This window comes from Rhinoderma darwinii, chromosome 8, assembly GCF_050947455.1.
Source record: "Rhinoderma darwinii isolate aRhiDar2 chromosome 8, aRhiDar2.hap1, whole genome shotgun sequence".
Lineage (NCBI taxonomy): Eukaryota > Metazoa > Chordata > Amphibia > Anura > Rhinodermatidae > Rhinoderma > Rhinoderma darwinii.
The window spans coordinates 5,191,783-5,214,201 of NC_134694.1; the positions used below are offsets into that span (position 1 = coordinate 5,191,783).

At 38.6% G+C, this 22,419-nt stretch overlaps 3 protein-coding genes across 6 annotated transcripts in view; 1 reads left to right on the plus strand and 2 right to left on the minus strand.

Moving 5' to 3' along the window:
- LOC142659041 (uncharacterized) overlaps positions 1-1,244 on the minus strand; it is a 36,167-nt gene extending 34,923 nt beyond the window's left edge. For 3 of the 4 annotated variants that reach the window (XM_075834742.1, XM_075834744.1, XM_075834740.1), the window contains exon 1: positions 368-478. The gene's annotated coding sequence lies outside the window, so the exon portion shown is untranslated. Of the gene's footprint in view, positions 1-367; positions 479-1,046 lie in introns of those variants that run through there. The other variant, XM_075834741.1, reaches the window with a different exon arrangement.
- Positions 1-6,923, plus strand: part of PAXX (PAXX non-homologous end joining factor) — an 11,084-nt gene extending 4,161 nt beyond the window's left edge. The window contains exons 5-7 of the mRNA XM_075834748.1: positions 1,485-1,559; positions 2,179-2,272; positions 2,668-6,923. Of these exons, the coding sequence (XP_075690863.1) occupies positions 1,485-1,559; positions 2,179-2,272; positions 2,668-2,707 (209 nt within the window). The 3' untranslated portion in view covers positions 2,708-6,923. The remainder of the gene's footprint in view (positions 1-1,484; positions 1,560-2,178; positions 2,273-2,667) is intronic.
- Positions 6,037-21,255, minus strand: CLIC3 (chloride intracellular channel 3). Its single transcript, XM_075834546.1, is given in 9 exon segments — positions 6,037-7,291; positions 8,244-8,419; positions 8,875-8,981; positions 9,212-9,337; positions 13,404-13,513; positions 20,219-20,264; positions 20,266-20,402; positions 20,404-20,491; positions 21,167-21,255. Coding segments are annotated over 9 exon segments (1,041 nt in total). The 3' UTR covers positions 6,037-7,129.
- Between the last annotated feature and the right edge of the window lie 1,164 nt (positions 21,256-22,419).

A 22,419-nucleotide genomic window follows, 5' to 3' on the forward strand; every position in this document is an offset into this window, starting at 1 on the left:
GCTTTGCTATTTTGACAGGTAAAACCACGGACGCCATGACAGAAACCTGACGGAACCCATTAAAGTCAATGTGTTATATTGGGCGCCATTGGTGTCAGTCATAAAACGTATATGAAGGTTCTGGTATTTTTGATGGTCTGCTCCTATGACGGAACAGAGCAACGGAAACGGTGAACGCAGATGTGAATGAAGCCTTACCTGGGACTGCTGGATATACGCGGGAGTAACGTCCACAACTCTACAGCTGTCCCACAATAAGAAAGATTTTCTGATACCGTATAGGGACCTTACGTCCATGCTAAATATAAATCTTACACCTTCTGGTCCACTACAATTCCATGATGTTTTACCACATGAGACGGCGTACCTGCGTGTTGCTTGACCTAGAACTATAGAGAACACCATTCTATACCTTTTGCACTCGTATTCGCGTATTACAAATACCATATATTGCGTTACGGGCGTTCTGTATTCCTATATTCAGAGGAGTGTATGAATAGGACTACGAAACTGTATTTGTTTTGTGAACTTTAATAAAGTTTTTTGGTTAATTTAAAAAAAAAAAAAAAAAAAAAATAAGAGCTGGGGACGCTGTTGCATTAATGTATATGGGAAATCAGCGCTGCTTAGTGGTGAAAAGTGGTATTGCAGAACTGACGCCAGTAAATTGCAGTACTATCAGGGTATGTTCGCACGCAGAATCAAAAGCGGCTGAAAATTACGGCGCTGTTTTCAGAGAAAACAGCCTCTGATTCTCAGCCATTTTTGAAGCTGAAAAAGTTTGTTTTTTTAGGCGTTTTATGGATCCGTTTTTCTATTGACACAATGAAAAACGGCTCAAGTGACACACGCCTTTTTACAGGGTGTTTTTTAGGGGCTTTTTTTTTAATACGGCGGTGTAAAAAACGTCTGTCTGAACGAAACGCTGTTTTTCACATTGAATTCAATGGACTGATGTTTGTTTGCGTTTAGCTACCCTTTGTTCAGGCGTATTTCGGGGTGTTTACACCCCAAAATGCGCCTGAAAACTTAGCATGTGAACTTACCAGAGTAAGGATTGAGCCTCAGTCAGACTTGTCTTCTAATGCCGCATTGTAGATCAGTACTCCGGTTTCCTCGAGAAATTATCACCGGCATTTTAGAAAATCCTCTTTCAGTAAAAATACGCATATAATGGTCAGTAACTTGAGTTTCACCATGTCCTACTCCAGTCACCTCCAGAGCTGCCTTCACAATTGAACAGATTTCTTACTTGCTGCCAAGCTAGGGAATCTCAGAGTGCTGCCACCTGCTGGATAAGCCATGTTTTTCTGTGATGTGTTCAAGAAGATGTAATGTTTACTCTAGTCACATCCAGAGCTGCATTCACACTTTCAAAAGAGTAAAAGTCATGATATAATTCAGTATTTGCAAAGTTTTTTTCCATTTTTATCTGTGGTCCGTGCCACCACTAAACAATCCTATGCGGTTTAATTTTTTTCCAGATAGCGAGGGCAGCGCTGCTACGTCCGTCAGTCCGGTGAAGCAATCGCAAAAGAACCATCTTCTCCTCATTCCAGGCAAGTTAGGAATCTGGAACTGATGTTTGTATCAAAAAAGGTCATTCAAGTAGTTTTTGGGCGTCACGCACACAACCGCATTTTCACGGATAAACTGCGGCCCCATTCTGGTCTATGGCGCCATGCACGCGACAGTGACTTTTACGGTCCGGATTTACCAACACTGGCGAATTGTTGTGGATCCACGAGTCCTAATGACACTGATACACAACAAGGTTTGTTTTTTGCGGTCCGACGGACCCGTGGTTTTGCGTATCGCAAAACCAATACGGTCGTGTGTATGAGGCCGAATTTCTTTGTCAGGGAAAGTTGGGTGGCTACCAAGATGGCCGCCATCCTACAGAAATCACCCCGCTTTCCTAGAGCCCTAAATGACAATTCTGCAGTGATACGTTTCCCTACTCACATACTGTATAGCTGGACAGGTCTGCCATTCAGGAGTCTGGAAAAGATGGATGACACCTGTAGGAGTTGTCATGGGGGCAACTTTGATTGTTAACCTCAGCTTTCCCTGACAGACGTAACAAAGAAACGGCTGCGTCAAACGGCGAGAAATCAAACTATTCACTGGTTTATCGGAAGAAGTCGGCTGATATTGAATTTAATGATTATTTTTTAGATGTTCACGCCCGAAAGAAGGGTTTTGGGGGGTCTTCCTCTCAAGCAAAGAAGAGGCTCCCTGGAGAATCGCTCATCAATCCCGGCTGTAAGAGGTACCATCATGTCTCCTGCCATCGTGTGTCGGCTCTTTTTGGCTCCATGGACTTATCATGTAGAATTTTGCACCATTTCAGTTTGCTATGCAGCCTGCAGTGTAAAGAATGGAGGTTTTCATTCTGGTTCTCATGGTCTTGTCTACATAAAGAGATGTAAATACACGTCCTCTATTGATCTAAACTAGATCTATGCAAACACTTTATTACATGTGTGAGGTTTAGTTTTAAGTAACAAAAAAACAACAAAGCTCTCCATGCTTTACACTGCAGGCTGCATTCAGAGGACTGTAAATGATGCAAATCAGAAACAAGTATCTTGTTTCTAAGTGACATAGCGGAAACAGATTTGGGATTTCTTACCGGATAAAAACTCACCCCATCTCTTTTTACAGCAAAAAGGCCGCCAAGGGGGTCGATTTCGACGAATCCTAAGGACTTGTTGGCGACCGCGCAGGACTATGACCGCCATTTTGTGAACTTTTCTATTATTCCGCAGAATCTGGGCTCTGGATGCAAGTCAAGAAAGTAGAAATGCTTTGTGTATATTAGGGTAGGGCTCCATGTAAGATTTGGCTGCCACGGAATTGGGGGAAAATTGTGGCAACTTCAATGTTTACCTTTGGGCGAAAAAAGTCAAATACAAAACTAACAATATAGTGGTAATTGTTGGGTGCGCGTTTTTCTCTTAGGCTCCATGCACACGATCGTTCTATTGTGGCCGCAATTCCCCCGAAAATCCACGGGAGAATTGCGGCCCGATTCATTTCTATGGGGCCATGCACACGACCGTGGTTTTCATGGTCCGTGCATGGCCCAGGAGCGTGGACCGCAGAACACGGCCGTAATAAGACCGGTCTGTTCTTTCTGGCTCATAGGAAATAATGGACGTGGCCATGTGCACTGCCTGCAATTGGCGGACGGCTCGCGGGTGACACTCCGTTGCCGGTCGACCGGAAAATCACGGCCGTGCACATGGCTACGGTCGTGTGCATGAGGCCTTAGGCTGCGTTCAGACGTGGCGGAAGTGCCGCAGATTTCCGTTGCAAACTGCGCACTACAAATTTGCAGCAATTTACAGTACAGTTTTTAAAACCCCGTCCACGTGTAGTGGAAATAATTGGCGCTGAAATTAGAGGATTTTGAAAATGGCCGCATGCTCACTTTGCACGGGGTGAAATACTTGGCAGAACTTGCATGGGATTTTGCCGTAAATTCAAGGTGAAATCCGGCACGGAAAGCGTCTGCTACATGTATTTTTTATTTTACAAAAAGTGAAGTTGCGGTATTGCTAAAATTTTCCGTAACCGAGAATCGCCACAGCCGTTCTTCCTGCTGGACATCTTCCCTTATTGGTCGGAATACTTATCGTTCGCATCTAAATTGTTCTCGGACGTTGCGGTAATCGCTGCGTTTTTGTTGTCACGAATGTCGCAACGTCAGACGATTTGAATTTTATTGTAATGCGACCGGTTAAAAAGTTACTATGGGAACCAGATGAAAAAACCGCAGGCAGGCGCTTTCATGGTGGCTGCGTTTTTTTTTACATAGTTAATCTGAAACCTGATGAAATAAACAGTGAATGGCTTAAAGATAAAAATCCTTTGTGAACAGGTGGACATGTTTTCCTGTAAAATGTCATATACTCGTCCCTCTCCATATGAATGAGAAGATCATCAAAGAGTCTCTCGTATATTTTATAGATTCATTACACACAGAGGGGTCTATTTCCAGCATGGTAAGGCTCTGTTCACACGCGTACTAAAAAACGGCTGAAAATACAGAGCTGTTTTCAAGGGAAAACCGCTCCTGATTTTCAGACTTTTTAATCCGTCGCTTTTTTCGCAGCATTTTTGGAGCTGTTTTTCTAGAGAGTCAATGACAAACTGCTCCAAAAACATCCCCAGAAGTAACACGCACTTCTTTTTCGTGGGCATCTTTTTACGTGCCGTTTTTGGAAAACAATGTGTAAGAAAACGCCCCGTCGGAACAGAACGCCGTATTTCAAATTGAAATCAATGGGCAGATGTTTGCAGGCGTTCTGCTTCCAATTTTTCAGCCGTTTTTTGGACGTTTATGGGCCGAAAACCCTGCGTGTGTACTTACCCTAAGGCTGGATTCACACAAGCGTGTGCCTTTTGCGCACGCAAAAAACGTGGCGTTTTGCCTGCGCAAAAGGCACTTGACAGCTCCGTGTGGCAGCATCATATGATGCGCGGCTGCGTGATTTTCGCGCAGCCGCCATCATTATGACACTCTGTTAGGATGTTTGTAGCACGTGGTGCTTTTCTGTTTTCATTCATCCTTTTGACAGCTGTTGCGCGAAAGTGCTTCCGTGTGACATGCGTGGTTTTCACGCACCCATTGGCTTCAATGGGTGCGTGATGCGCGAAAAACGCTCAAAGAACGGACATGTCGTGACTTTTACGCAGCGGTCCAACGCTGCGTAAAGATCACACACGTCTGCACAGCCCTATAGACTAATATAGGTCCGTGCGACGCGCGTGACAATCACGCGCGTTGCACGGACGTTTATCCCGTTCGTCTGAATAAGGCCTAACAGTTAATGAAAACCCAAAATTTAGTGTCTCTATATAATATTCTCATTATCTAAGATTTTTATTACTGAAATGTCGTCCTACTGAAAAGTCAGTCCAGTATCTGCCCTCAATACTTGGCCGGGGCTCCGACTCTGCATGAATTACTGCATCAATGCGGCGTGGCATGGAGGCGATCAGCCTGTGGCACTGCTGAGGTGTTATCAATGCAGTGATAACACCTCAGCAGTGCCACGCCACATTGATGCCACCTCAGCAGTGCCACACGCTGATCACCTCCATGACACGTCGCATTAATAACACCTCCGCAGTGCTACAGGCTGATCGACTCCATGCCACACCGCATTGATGCCACCTCAGCAGTGCCACTGGCTGATCGCCCCCATGCCATGCTGCATTGATGCAGAGTCGGAGCTCCGGCCAAGTATTGAGGGCAGGTACCAGGTACTGGACAAACTTTTCAGTATGACGATATTTTGGTAATTGAAATTGGTTTTATATAATCTCATTTTCTGAGACACTAAATTTTGGGTTTTCATTAAGGCTGGGTTCACACGACCATGTTACGTCTGTAAAGGACGGAACGTAATTCGGCCGCAAGTCCCGGACCGAACACACTGCAGGGAGCCAGGCTCCTAGCATCATAGTCATGTACGACGCTAGGAGTCCCTGCCTCTCCATGGCACTACTGTCCCATACTGAAAATATGATTACAGTACGGGACAGTATGGACCGAACATGCTCGTGTGAACCCAGCCAAACTGTTCCCATAATCATCAACATTAAAAGAAAAAAATGCTGGAAATAGATCCCTTTGTGTGTAATGAATATATAGAATATGAGAGAGACTTTTTTAATTGAATTACTTAAATAAACTAATTAGAATATCATCAAAAAGTTAATTGAGAAGGACGAGTATTACTTCAGCCCACAAAATGGCTGCCAACCCACTGTGAGGTAAACACTACTACAGGCATGAAATGGAGGAGATGCCCAGAGCAGCCAATCACATCACTACTTTCATTATCTAACTTGTACTAGTACAAATGATAGCTGGATTCTGATTGGTTACTATGGGCAGCCATAGCAACCTCATATTCTGTGGCCTTCAAGCTGTGGTTTCAAGTGGATCAACAGTGCCACCTACAGGTGATAGTACAACATTAGAAGACAGGATTCCATGGTATATTGATGTAAACCGGTCATTCTGCGGCGCAGTCACATGACGTTTTTAATTAAAATTATAAATTTTAGCACGCAAACAGTTACATTTTATTTACATCAATGCATAAGGTGAAGAAACAGATTTATTTTTTTTAGACCTTTACACACGTGATTTTAGTAATAGTGTTCGCAGTCGGGGCAGTGAAGTGTCTGCGTCAATTTTGCACAGTTGATATTCGCAACTACTAAAAACCGCCCGTGTAGTTCAGGTCTCACAATTTTATTATGTTGCTATTGCATGACTTAAACCTCTAAAGTGAATAGGAATCAGTCGTTTAGCAATGGCAGCCATTTTGTAATATGGGTGGATATACACTGCCAGTATATTTTAGCCCTTAGTGACTTTATTTCAATATAAAACATACAAAATGGCTGTTGTTACTGCATGTAGGGTGGGGACAGGAAGGCACATATTCTAAATTACCTCATAATGTGCTCGCATCCGTGACTTGTGGCGCTGGCAGCCATTTTGAGAACTCTAGGGACTTGTTGACTACTGTAAAATGGCTACCATCATTTACTATAGCCAGGAATAATTTACATAATGTGAAATATTTAACATTTTATTTATAAATTAATTTGATTTTTAAATCGTATTTAAAATAAATTCATGTGAAAAAATAAAAAAAATCTATAAAAAACGGTACCGAAGAGAAGATTTTTGCAACAGTCTTTTTCCTACAGCACGTTGAGAGTTGTAGTTTCTCAACAGAAGAAGGTTGCAGACCCCACATCCCACATCCGAGCACCAATTTCTATAAATTGCGTTGTGTGAAAAGCGTATTTTTACGTTTTTTTTTATGGGACAGTCAAGTGTTTTCTGTACAGAATGAAATTATTTTTCAATAAAATAAATTGGAGGACGAAAAGCTTGTTTTTTTTTTACATGCGATATAGATATGCCGCCCTATCGTGATACATATAATAAATTCTGCGGACGCCAGTGTCCTTTAGGGCGGCGCAATGTTTTCATTCTTACTCAATAAGGTCTCTCTGCCGCTAGATACGGTCTCTTTTGCGCCAATTCCGCACAGGAGGGAGGTTTAGAACGTGTCATATTGAAGTCCGTCCAGGTCTAGGGCATTTTCTTGACCACATCGCGGTAGAAGAGGATGATTTCACTGGAGTTGGGGCAGGTGTACTTGAAAGCCTTCAGTTCCTCCGCGTTTTGCAGATAGCGGGAGACGCCTTGAAGGTTTTTGGGGATCTCAAAATTGCGATAGTGTTTGCAAACAATCTGTCGGCGAGGAAGCAAGTCGGTATTAAGTAAAAAAATAATTTTTGGTAAAGCTGGGTGACAACCTAAAGAGCCACTGCTACAGTTCCCACTGAAGTGGTCACCCAGCTTTCCTGGTATCCTGACTAGTATATGTGTCGGCTTGGACAGCATTTACAGATGTATTACTGCATGACTAGGTAGATTAGCCATTCAGGAAACTGGGAAAGCTGGGTGACAAACCATAAAGGAGCTGATATCACAAATAGCTTGCCACAGCCTTTCTAGACAGCAATCTAACTAAGGACCCATGCACGCGACCGTAAAAATAGTCTAATCGCGGTCCGCAATTACAGACCCATTCACTTCTATGGACTACGGACACTTTCCCGTATGTTTGCGGGAAGTTGTCCGGGCCGTAGAAGTGTACCGCAAAAGATAGGGCATGTCTGTTCTTTCGCTTTTTACGGGCCGTGCGCCCATAATTGGGAGCGTGACACGCAAATGCGGGCAGCTGTCCGCAGCTTTCGGAGGCGGGCCGTGATTACAGGCACGGCTGTGTGCATGGGGCCTAAGAAGAAGCAGAATACAGTTTTTATCTAGAAAATCTGGCTAACAACCAATATGGCTGCCATTACAGGTCCCGTGATAGTCGTCATTCATCTCTCCCAGACCCCTGAATGTCAAATCTGCCATGTTTTCCATTAAAAGCTGGGTGACAACCTCTTTGCAAGGTGTAGTCAATCGGATAGTCTTGTCAAATTCGTGCTTGCTCTGGGGTTGCCATGGCAACATCAGACTTCACTTATGACTGAGTGAAGGTCACATGACAAAGTCCATGCCCAGTTAGACAGTTGATGCTACCATGGCAACCCCAGAGCAAGCATAAATTTTACATGACAGAAGTCCGCTACGGGGCAAAAAAAAAATATATTTTTTAAATAATGCATTTGATGTACAGGAAGTTACTTACATTGATGATGTGGAGTTTAGGCAGCATGTTGCAGTCGGGCAGGGTCAGATTGTCTCCGTCCAGGTACTTCCTTTTTGAGACAGTCATTTTGGGGTCACAGGCCAGCTCATGGGTAAGGGGGTTCTTCAGGTAAAGGTCTAACTTCAGTAGCGACCGCAGCAAGCTCTTCTGTAGATCTGAAAACAATGGTGGACAAACCGTTAAAGGGGTATTCCCATTACAATGTTATTGCTAGGATATGCCGTAACATTAAGATCGTGGAGGTCTGACCTCTGGGACCGCCCCACTGATCCGGAGGACCAAGGGGCTTTTTCTCTGCAGGACCACGTGTTGTGCATGGAAAATCTTTGATTTGATGATCAGATGTTACAAAATTCATGTGACTAAGCTGCAGTACCAAACGCAGCCACATGAACAAGAGCAGCGCTGTATCAGATACAACGGTGAAGATGAGGCAGCGCTCCAGGGGGCGCCATAGTCCTTATTTCTGGTTATCATGGAATACCGGGGGTGGACCTAAAGATAGGTCATCGATGTTAAAACCTGGAAAACCCCTTTTAAAACCCGTTCAAAACTTTGGCAATCAAATCTTAATATCAGAATATCCGCTTGGTTTACTTCTGGTACTCACTGTCTTCCAGGGCTGGGACTTGATTTTTGATGTATGCAGAAAATTTTTGGAAGACGTCATTCCCGGCCGTGTTGGATTCCTTGTATTTTGGCGTCATACTTGGATAACTAGGAAGAGAGAGGTCGTTAGCGCCTGCTGCCCCTTCTATTTCATGCGCCCTCTAGTGGTCACATATAGAATAGCATACATATACTGAACATTGACCAGGTCTATATCCGAACCAATAGTCATTAGTCCACCCCGGCTCCCCCACTAACATCCTCGAGATTTAAAGAGATATGAACTATAATGTTCCAATTTCCTCAGCTCCGAGCCCCAATATTAGACCCGGTCTCACCGTGGCGCGGTCAGGTTCTCCTCCAGAAACTCTTCAATCTTATTTACGTCTGTTTTGACGTCATTGTTGTAAATAAGAAATGGCGGTTGTGTTCCTGGAGCCAATTCCTTTAAGACATCTGGGGCTCTGGGTAGAGAAGAGAGTAAGAGGTTAATACCCTGCAATAGGCAATCAGGTAAAACACCATTAAAACGATGTGCGAGCGGACGATATGGCGACAATAGCTCCTCCCTAGAGACTAGCCAATCAGCTGATGGCGTCACGTAACCATGGGTAACACCAAGCGCTGTCGCTACCAAGAGGTGATCCTATAGATTATATTAAATAATGTAAAGCACCCGGAAAAATTGGATCACTGAGCAGTGAAAAAACAATCGCCTGGTCAGGAGACTCCAGATTTCTGTGGCACCATGCTGATGGACGGGTCAGAATTTGGCGCAAGCAGCATGAATAGATAAACCCTTCCTGTCCGTTGTGAACAGTTCCTATAGGTGATAACTGGAGGAGGATCAAGAAGATCCCCAATGACCGGATCGGCTTTGAATATGCCCCAATATGTATGCAGCACCTCACTGACCTCTTCACGCATTGAATCATAGCTCCCTATGATCCTAAAAGAAGCAGCCCCCATATCACATGTCCACCAGCCCAGGTGGAAAATGGCATTATTTGAGGCACACAGGCTGCCCATTACATGCCAGTGAGCTAGCGTATTCTAGTCCATAGGGGGCAGTATTATAGTAGTTCTATTCTTGTATATAGGGAGCAGTATTATAGTAGTTATATTCTTGTATATAGGGAGCAGTATTATAGTAGTTATATTCTTGTATATAGGAGCAGTATTATAGTAGTTATATTCTTGTATATAGGGGGCAGTATTATAGTAGTTATATTCTTGTATATAGGAGCAGTATTATAGTAGTTATATTCTTGTATATAGGGGCAGTATTATAGTAGTTATATTCTTGTATATAGGGGGCAGTATTATAGTAGTTATATTCTTGTATATAGGGGGCAGTATTATAGTAGTTATATTCTTGTATATAGGGGGCAGTATTATAGTAGTTATATTCTTGTATATAGGGGGCAGTATTATAGTAGTTATATTCTTGTATATAGGGGCAGTATTATAGTAGTTATATTCTTGTATATAGGGGGCAGTATTATAGTAGTTATATTCTTGTATATAGGAGCAGTATTATAGTAGTTATATTCTTGTATATAGGGGGCAGTATTATAGTAGTTCTATTCTTGTATATAGGGAGCAGTATTATAGTAGTTATATTCTTGTACATAGGAGCAGTATTATAGTAGTTATATTCTTGTATATAGAGGGCAGTATTATAGTAGTTATATTCTTGTATATTGGGAGCTGTATTATAGTAGTTATATTCTTGTATATAGGGGCAGTATTATAGTAGTTATATTCTTGTATATAGGAGGCAGTATTATAGTAGTTATATTCTTGTATATAGGGGCAGTGTTATAGTAGTTATATTCTTGTGTATAGGGGCAGTATTATAGTAGTTATATTCTTGTATATAGGGGGCAGTATTATAGTAGTTATATTCTTGTATATAGGAGCAGTATTATAGTAGTTATATTCTTGTATATAGGAGCTGTATTATAGTAGTTATATTCTTGTATATAGGGGCAGTATTATAGTAGTTATATTCTTGTATATAGGAGCAGTATTATAGTAGTTATATTCTTGTATATAGGAGCAGTATTATAGTAGTTATATTCTTGTATATAGGAGCTGTATTATAGTAGTTATATTCTTGTATATAGGGGCAGTATTATAGTAGTTATATTCTTGTATATAGGAGCTGTATTATAGTAGTTATATTCTTGTATATAGGGGCAGTGTTATAGTAGTTATATTCTTGTGTATAGGGGCAGTATTATAGTAGTTATATTCTTGTATATAGGAGCAGTATTATAGTAGTTATATTCTTGTATATAGGAGCAGTATTATAGTAGTTATATTCTTGTATATAGGGGGCAGTATTATAGTAGTTATATTCTTGTATATAGGGGACAGTATTATAGTAGTTATATTCTTGTATATAGGGAGCAGTATTATAGTAGTTATATTCTTGTATATAGGGGCAGTATTATAGTAGTTATATTCTTGTATATAGGGGCAGTATTATAGTAGTTATATTCTTGTATATAGGAGCAGTATTATAGTAGTTATATTCTTGTATATAGGAGAAGTATTATAGTAGATATATTCTTGTATATAGGGGGCAGTATTATAGTCGTTATATTCTTGTATATAGGGGGCAGTATTATAGTAGTTATATTCTTGTATATAGGAGCAGTATTATAGTGGTTATATTCTTGCACATAGGGGCAGTATTATAGTAGTTATATTCCTGTATATAGGGGCAGTATTATAGTAGTTATATTCTTGTATATAGGGGGCAGTATTATAGTAGTTATATTCTTGTATATAGGAGCAGTATTATAGTAGTTATATTCTTGCACATAGGGGCAGTATTATAGTAGTTATATTCTTGTATATAGGGGGCAGTATTATAGTAGTTATAGTCTTGTATATAGGGAGCAGTATTATAGTAGTTATATTCTTGTATATAGGGTGCAGTATTATAGTAGTTATATTCTTGTATATAGGAGGCAGTATTATAGTAGTTATATTCTTGTATATAGGGGGCAGTATTATACTAGTTATATTCTTGTATATAGGGGGCAGTATTATAGTAGTTATATTCTTGTATATAGGGGCAGTATTATAGTAGTTATATTCTTGTATATAGGGGCAGTATTATAGTAGTTATATTCTTGTATATAGGGGCAGTATTATAGTAGTTATATTCTTGTATATAGGAGCAGTATTATAGTAGTTATATTCTTGTATATAGGGGCAGTATTATAGTAGTTATATTCTTGTATATAGGGGCAGTATTATAGTAGTTATATTCTTGTATATAGGAGCAGTATTATAGTAGTTATATTCTTGTATATAGGAGCAGTATTATAGTAGTTATATTCTTGTATATAGGGGCAGTATTATAGTAGTTATATTCTTGTATATAGGGGCAGTATTATAGTAGTTATATTCTTGTATATAGGAGCAGTATTATAGTAGTTATATTCTTGTATATAGGGGGCAGTATTATAGTAGTTATATTCTTGTATATAGGGGGCAGTATTATAGTAGTTATATTCTTGTATATAGGGGGCAGTATTATAGTAGTTATATTCTTGTATATAGGGGCAGTATTATAGTAGTTATATTCTTGTATATAGGAGCAGTATTATAGTAGTTATATTCTTGTATATAGGGGGCAGTATTATAGTAGTTATATTCTTGTATATAGGGGCAGTATTATAGTAGTTATATTCTTGTATATAGGGGCAGTATTATAGTAGTTATATTCTTGTATATAGGGGGCAGTATTATAGTAGTTATATTCTTGTATATAGGAGCAGTATTATAGTAGTTATATTCTTGTATATAGGGGGCAGTATTATAGTAGTTATATTCTTGTATATAGGGGCAGTATTATAGTAGTTATATTCTTGTATATTGGGGCAGTATTATAGTAGTTATATTCTTGTATATAGGGGCAGTATTATAGTAGTTATATTCTTGTATATAGGGGCAGTATTATAGTAGTTATATTCTTGTATATAGGGGGCAGTATTATAGTAGTTATATTCTTGTATATAGGGGCAGTATTATAGTAGTTATATTCTTGTATATAGGGGCAGTATTATAGTAGTTATATTCCTGTATATAGGAGCAGTATTATAGTAGTTATATTCTTGTATATAGGAGCAGTATTATAGTAGTTATATTCTTGTATATAGGGGGCAGTATTATAGTAGATATATTCTTGTATATAGGAGAAGTATTATAGTAGTTATATTCTTGTACATAGGGGGCAGTATTATAGTAGTTATATCCTTGTATATAGGGGGCAGTATTATAGTAGTTATATTCTTGTATATAGGGGGCAGTATTATAGTGCTTCAGCCAGAGGCATGGTGTCGGGGGGTCATTCAGTATAAAATTGATTTATCAACAAATATTATAAATAACCTCTTTGCTATTCAACTTAAGAATAGTTACTGCTCCAGGGATGTTAAGATCGGCAGTGATTGAAGTTACTCTAATGTAACATTTTAACTATGCGGATATAAAAGTCTTCCCTGCACCCACCTCTTCATGTCCACGGTGTTCAGTGTGAAGGTGCATCCTTTAAACATCAATATCATGGCCAGACGTTGCGAGAAGGGATTTGCGCCGATACTTTCACCATCTTCACTTGACTATAAAACAAAAAGATACAGAGATCACAAATACTTTCACTTCAAGGTACACTCCAGGCATTCGCCGTGTGTTATGACAAGTGCAGGGGCTAAGGGGGCGGAGCATGACACAGGGATTCTCTCTTTGGAGTTCTTTGAATCCCTGTCTCTTGCTCCGCCCCCTCTCTAGACATAAAGCAATGTTTCCGTTTTGCCTGGAGTGTGATAGGTGTCGGTGTCAATAAAGTTAATTGTAATTATTTATTTTTTTATATATACTACAAAAGTTGTAGCATATGCTTTTCTCAATAAACTTTATTTATAACAAGAAGCTCCCCTTTAATGGGTTAAGGAAATCTTTCGGTCGTTGACAAATGTTTTTAGGTTGAATTAAAATTCTGCAGGCAACAAGAATCCTATGACGAATGGCGGAGGAATTACAAATATCCGGGGGGGGGGGGGGGGGGGTGGTGGTGGTGGTGTGAGGTATTTGGGGTGTAGACATTGTGTAATTGTTAACCAACAAGATAAATGACTTCTCGCCGCTCAACGCAATAAATAAACAAGATCTTTGTGCTGGTTCACACCTATCAGTCCCACCCATGGGTGCTGGTGCCGCTTCTGAAACTAATGAGGAAATACTGATGGGTCTGCGGCAGGATTTACTAGACAAACCTGATGGGTTAGTATCTGAATCGTCCTGTAACTGACAGAGCCGTCTCTCTCTGATCTATTCAACAGGATATTTGTGGATCAGTCATCTAGGAGTAAATGATGCTGATCTTCAGGTTCTCTGGGGCCGGTGTGGGGGGCCCGCAGTCAGCTCTTAAGACAATTGTTTGCCATAGGCCGGGGTAACGCAGCTGCTGGCATGCTCTAGCCTGCTGATTCAAAGCTCCGAATCCTTTGTATACACAGTCACAATGATGAAGAATAAAATTCTGTTTGTTCACAGTCACCACTAGGGGGTGGTATACAGTAGTACATGACGGGCAGCCTGCATTTGGGTTTGCCACTACCAAAATGGGTTATGGGGACAACAATGGGGGTCTAGGCAATATCTTATGCTATATGTCAGAGAACAGGGCCTTATGGTGGTCAATGGGGTCGATGCAGAGGGGTTTGCATAATGAGCCAAGCCCTTTAGGTTGTATCATCCCAGCATGTTACATTGAGGACAATGAGTTTCTAATTCAAAGGGATTTTTTCAGGTGACTCATTTAATTAGTGGCGTCATTTTTAATTATTACCACCGCACCCTGCGCTGGCACCAGCAGACGACTCAGGGGAGCAGCCCAGGACTCATTGCGCCATGTTAATGTTATATAATAAACGCCTCTGTGTCTACATTTTATTTACTTGGATACCGGTCCCAAACTCTTGTGTGAATGGGATTTTATAAAAACAGCATTCACTACAGTGGCACAGTTGGCATCTGCCATAAACTACTACTGCTGCAAAAATGCCACAAGTGAATGTACCCTACGGGAGGTTTAAGATGCACCTTGTGCTATATTCTTGTGATTTATCAACCATTAAAATTACAGGCCTCCAAAAGAAGAGCTTCTGTGCCTACGTCCCTATGACAACCCTTCCACTCCTGTGCTCTAAACGTTCAGCTTTTTCATAGGGATATTGTGTGAATCCATATCAAAAAACGATATCATTCGGCAGTTAGTTAACATTGATGTGGATACACACAATATCCCTATGACAACACTGAATGTTGGAGCACAGGAGTGGAAGATTAAGTTGACCATTACTTTTAGAGGCACTCATTTATACAGCCATGTTCCAAATTGTGTTACCTAAACAGATAACAGTCTGATATGTTATTAAAGGAGTTCTATATTTGGGGCCCCAAAGACCGCAATCAGTAGGGGGGCAACTTTTTAATATACAACCCGTCCTGATTCTACCCCACCCACCAATGGCAGGGCTTGTAGGGGAGCAGAGGTTGAGCTATAGCATAGCACATCCAGAAAGACCTCTCCTATCGGAGTTATACCAGAGATAGTTTTGCCCCTATGACAGATCTGCCTGGATGAGATGCTTAGGACATGCTGTTTTACAGCTCCTCCTCAAGTCGTGGTCAGTGCTGGAAGTCAGAATTTGGACAGGATGTATATCAATGACTTGCACCCTGCTCTGATGCTTTTGGGGCAGTCGTATATAAAAGTATAGGTCCCCTTTAGGATAATAGATGGACCAGTTATACATATCCAGATTCAGTCTGATCATAGAGATTTGGTTTATGAGCTGGGACAGAATAGTCATTTACCTGTCACCGGCCGACATTCCAAAAATCATATTCACACCGGTCAGGTAAGGATGATATGATTGTGTACAAAGTGACAAGAATATCGGGAAAATAAATATTTGTATTTCCCATAATATAAAAAAAATTTGGAGCAACTTTTCTTAGGACTCTACGTTTTGCCATTCCTCTGTTATTCCTCCTAGACATTTATAAATAAAGTGACAACTTGGTATTACAGTTGGGGGTGTGTCCCCAGACAGCACTGATTGGACAGTGTCAGAGAGTTCCGTACTTTGTAGGGGCACACCGCTTTGACCAGGGAAATGGTAACACCCAGTTGTCAATTCATTCATACATTTCCAGGAGAAATAACAGAGGAACGGCACAATGGAGAGTTCTAAGAATTTTTTATTTTTTTTCGCTATAACAGACAGGTCAGGAGAGGTGAGAGCTCCTCTTTAACCTCTGCTCAGCTTGTAGGTAATAGTAGCTTCTAATTAGATGCCGAGACCAGTTACAAAACTTAAGGGTTATGTTAGTCTGAGGTGCACCCAAAAATTACCGGCTGAGAAACCTATACATGATGTGCGACTGTCCCAAGATCATAACTTCACTAATCTGTGAGACACTGGGGCTATAAACAAAGATCAACTCAGGCACTGGACATACTGAAATAACAAACCCCCTACATGTCCACAGGGGGCAGTATTACGGTAGTTATATTCTTATATATAGGGGGCAGTATTATAGTAGTTATATTCTTGTATATAGGGAGCAGTATTATAGTAGTTATATTCTTGTATATAGGGGGCAGTATTATAGTAGTTATATTCTTGTATATAGGGGGGCAGTATTATAGTAGTTATATTCTTGTATATAGGGTCAGTATTATAGTAGTTATATTCTTGTATATAGGGGGCAGTATTATAGTAGTTATATTCTTGTATATAGGGGGCAGTATTATAGTTGTTATATTCTTGTATATAGGAGCAGCATTATAGTAGTTATATTCTTGTATATAGGGACAGTATTATAGTAGTTATATTCTTGTATATAGGGGGCAGTATTATAGTAGTTATATTCTTGTATATAGGGGGCAGTATTATAGTAGTTATATTCTTGTATATAGGAGCAGTATTATAGTAGTTATATTCTTGTATATAGGGAGCAGTATTATAGTAGTTATATTCTTGTATATAGGGGCAGTATTATAGTAGTTATATTCTTGTATATAGGGGGCAGTATTATAGTAGTTATATTCCTGTATATAGGGGGCAGTATTATAGTTGTTATATTCTTGTATATAGGAGCAGTATTATAGTAGTTATATTCTTGTATATAGGAGCAGTATTATAGTAGTTATAGTCTTGTACATAGGGGGCAGTATTATAGTAGTTATATTCTTGTATATAGGGGCAGTATTATAGTAGTTATATTCTTGTATATGGGGGGGCAGTATTATAGTAGTTATATTCTTGTATATAGGAAGCAGTATTATAGTAGTTTTATTCTTGTATAGAGGGGCAGTATTATAGTAGTTATATTCTTGTATATAGGGGCAGTATTATAGGAGTTATATTCTTGTATATAGGGGGCAGTATTATAGTAGTTATATTCTTGTATATAGGGGCAGTATTATAGTCGTTATATTCTTGTATATAGGAGCAGTATTATAGTAGTTATATTCTTGTATATAGGAGCAGTATTATAGAAGTTATATTCTTATATATAGGAGCAGTATTATAGTAGTTATATTCTTGTATATAGGAGCAGTATTATAGTAGTTATATTCTTGTATATAGGAGCAGTACTATAGTAGTTATATTCTTGTATATAGGAGCAGTATTATAGTAGTTATATTCTTGTATATAGGTGGCAGTATTATAGTAGTTATATTCTTGTATATAGGAGCAGTATTATTGTAGTTATATTCTTGTATATAGGGGCAGTATTATAGTAGTTATATTCTTGTATATAGGGGGCAGTATTATAGTAGTTATATTCTTGTATATAGGAGCAGTATTATAGTTGTTATATTCTTGTATATAGGAGCAGTATTATAGTAGATATATTCTTGTATATAGGAGCAGTATTATAGTAGTTATATTCTTGTATATAGGGGCAGTATTATAGTAGTTATATTCTTGTATCTAGGGGCAGTATTATAGTAGTTATATTCTTGTATATAGGAGCAGTATTATAGTAGTTATATTCTTGTATATAGGGGCAGTATTATAGTAGTTATATTCTTGTATCTAGGGGCAGTATTATAGTAGTTATATTCTTGTATATAGGAGCAGTATTATAGTAGTTATATTCTTGTATATAGGTGCAGTATTATAGTAGTTATATTCTTGTATATAGGTGGCAGTATTATAGGAGTTATATTCTTGTATATAGGAGCAGTACTATAGTAGTTATATTCTTGTATATAGGAGCAGTATTATAGTAGTTATATTCTTGTATATAGGTGGCAGTATTATAGTAGTTATATTCTTGTATATAGGAGACAGTATTAAAGTAGTTATATTCTTGTATATAGGAGCAGTATTATTGTAGTTATATTCTTGCATATAGGGGCAGTATTATAGTAGTTATATTCTTGTATATAGGAGCAGTATTATAGTAGTTATATTTTGGTATATAGGAGTATTATAGTAGTTATATTCTTGTATATAGGAGCAGTATTATAGTAGTTATATGCTTGTATATGGGAGCAGTATTATAGTAGTTATATGCTTGTATATGGGAGCAGTATTATAGTAGTTATATTCTTGTATATAGGGAGCAGTATTATAGTAGTTATATTCTTGTATATAGGAGCAGTATTATAGTAGATATATTCTTGTATATAGGAGCAGTATTATAGTAGTTATATTCTTGTATATAGGGGCAGTATTATAGTAGTTATATTCTTGTATCTAGGGGCAGTATTATAGTAGTTATATTCTTGTATATAGGAGCAGTATTATAGTAGTTATATTCTTGTATATAGGGGCAGTATTATAGTAGTTATATTCTTGTATCTAGGGGCAGTATTATAGTAGTTATATTCTTGTATATAGGAGCAGTATTATAGTAGTTATATTCTTGTATATAGGTGCAGTATTATAGTAGTTATATTCTTGTATATAGGTGGCAGTATTATAGGAGTTATATTCTTGTATATAGGGGCAGTATTATAGTAGTTATATTCTTGTATATAGGGGGCAGTATTATAGTAGTTATATTCTTGTATATAGGGGGCAGTATTATAGTAGTTATATTCTTGTATATAGAAGCAGTATTATAGTAGTTATATTCTTGTATATAGGGGGCAGTATTATAGTAGTTATATTCTTGTATATAGGGGCAGTGTTATAGTAGTTATATTCTTGTATATAGGAGCAGTATTATAGTAGTTATATTCTTGTATATAGGAGAAGTATTATAGTAGTTATATTCTTGTATATAGGAGCAGTATTATAGTAGTTATATTCTTGTGTATAGGGGCAGCATTATAGTAGTTATATTCTTGTATATAGGGGCAGTATTATAGTAGTTATATTCTTGTATATAGGGAGCAGTATTATAGTAGTTATATTCTTGTATACAGAGGGATGTTAAGCTCATCAATGGTCTTGGGCTATAGTGATATTAGGAAGGAGGAAAAATGCATTGAAACAATAGAACGAAGGTATTCTAAAAAAATATATATATTTTCGGTAAAACCTTGCAACTTTCCTAAAACTTGGCAAAAGTCAGAAGTTCTTGTTTTTTATTATTAATAGATAATAATAGGAGTGATAATGATGAGAATATACTATATATAATAGTCGCTCATTGCTACATTGTAGGATTGTTTTAACAGAGCATGAATATCACCTTGCATACAAAATTAAGGATCTTTGTAATATACAGTATCTTAACCACCTTTTTAGTTATTTTTATCTTTGTTTATAATCTGCACCGTGTAGAGAAAAAAAAATCCTGTTCTTACCTGGAAACCATCAACAAGTAGGCAAACGTACTGCTGCTGACAGACCCTACCATGTCTTTATTTTTATTCTATTCATGTCTCTGAATACCCAGGACAGTCTGTTAATTAACAAATACCTGAACCTATAAACAGCCCAACTCACACATGAATAACTCATACCTGCATTTTGCACTGATGATTCAGACTGCAGAGGGTATTAGAGGGTTAAAAAGTCAATCAGACCCACAGACCATTCACAACAGGAAACTGACTACTAAATAAAGACAAAACAGATCCATCAAAAGTAACTTGTTGACAGTTTCCAATTAATTGGATCTTTTTTTCTACACATTCGCTGCCTATAGAGACAACATTGACTTTAACTCAGAATCGCTCGCTTTATAAGCACGGAATTTAAAATTCAATGAGGATTCTATGGGGTGCAAGCATCTGCAGGTACAATGCTCTGCAGACCAGGGAATCGCAGTAGATAAAGTTAATGCTTTACCTTGACAAAGAGCTCAATTTTGGGCTCATCCACCATGGTGCTGCTCGGACTGTGATGTCGAGGAGGGTCCCCTTGTGGTGGCCGCAGTCCGTCAGGGCCTGATCTTGACTGGGATTTTGCAGGTGTGATTCTCGCCTCTGGTTTTCTCCTCTGCTGTGCATCGCTGTACACTCCCTCTCCTATTAAAGCTGCACAAACCACATTCCTCCATGTCTCACGTCAGTCAGAGAAGCTTTTCCCGACACTTCATGTTCTGATACACTTATGACACTCCTGATTATTAATTCCACTCATACTTATATCATCTCATCACCCAAATACGGGTCATCCCGAAACACATTCCTATCCGAAAACCTGTTCAGGTCAATATTATCGGCTAGATCCGAGAAACCTACAGATCTGTGTGTCAAATGTGATCGGCAGAGAACTATTCAGGTCAGGGTTAAATAGCAAATGCACCCGGGTCCTTGAAGGCGCACAAAGTCCCTCTGCCTCATAGTAATACTATTAATGGCATGTCATTGTTGAGGGGCCCTGGCTCAGAGATTGCCTTTATACACCTTGTCATTTTGATGATCAGCATTTTGAGCTTATTTCTTAATAGATCGATGTATTTCCTGATACAGAGCACAAAATCCCCTGCATAGGCAGAAATAATTGATAAAACTATGGATACCTGCAGCAACCACTAGAGGGAGCCAACGAGCTTATTGAATACTTATTATTGAGTTCAATGTAAAGTTATACAGTGAGCTCCCCCTAGTGGTGAGTTCAGGCAGACAGTATTTTATCTTCTAACTTAGGTCTATGCAGGAGATTTGGAGCTCTGTCTCAGAAAAACGCTGCTACAACCATATGAATAAATTAATCAGCGCAGAAAGTTGGATGTATTTAGAATAAACAAAACTGAGTAAAAGTCCACCCTTATAAATATCTTCAAAGCTTCACCTCAGCACAGGCTTCAGGGGGTCTGAGGAGGAGACGTAACAGGACATATGACAAGAGGTAGTCTGCTGGAGACCTCCCACACAGATCATGCCACAGATCGCCCCCTGTTGTCTGTAAGCATTTTATGTCATATATATATATATATATATATAATGCCAAAATGAAAGTATCACTGCTGTAAGGAATGCTTCAAAGCAACGTACACTGAATAAGAACAAACGGGGCGATGTTTAAACAAATTATTTTGCCTTGAACGCCTCCACCCAAAAACAGATGGAGCTGTGGCCTTTCTGAACAGAGAAATAGCAAAGAAAAACGATCAATGACTTCATAATAAAGCAAACAAAGGGTCAATGAAGAAAAAGCAAAGTCAAAAAGTCAACGTGCAGGGTCAGTTTATTCAGCTTCTCCAACACCAATCATATAGGATATGATATAGGAGCAGTATTATAGTAGTTATATTCTTGTATATAGGAGCAGTATTATAGTAGTTATATTCTTGTATATAGGGGGCAGTATTAGAGTAGTTATATTCTTGTATATAGGGGGCAGTATTATAGTAGTTATATTCCTGTATATAGGAGCAGTATTATAGTAGTTATATTCTTGTATATAGGGGGCAGTATTATAGTAGTTATATTCTTGTATATAGGGGACAGTATTATAGTAGTTATATTCTTGTATATAGGAGCAGTATAATAGTAGTTATATTCTTATATATAGGAGCAGTATTATAGTTATATTCTTGTATATAGGGGGCAGTATTATAGGAGTTATATTCTTGTATATAGGGGCAGTATTATAGTAGTTATATTCTTGTATATAGGGGGCAGTATTATAGTAGTTATATTCTTGTATATAGGGGGCAGTATTATAATAGTTATATTCTTGTATATAGGAGCAGTATTATAGTAGTTATATTCTTGTATATAGGGGGCAGTATTATAGGAGTTATATTCTTGTATATAGGGGCAGTATTATAGTAGTTATATTCTTGTATATAGGGTGCAGTATTATAGTAGTTATATTCTTGTATATAGGAACAGTATTATAGTAGTTATATTCTTGTATATAGGAGCAGTATTATAGTAGTTATATTCTTGTATATAGGAGCAGTATTATAGTAGTTATATTCTTGTATATAGGAGCAGTATTATAGTAGTTATATTCTTGTATATAGGGTGCAGTATTATAGTAGTTATATTCTTGTATATAGGAACAGTATTATAGTAGTTATATTCTTGTATATAGGA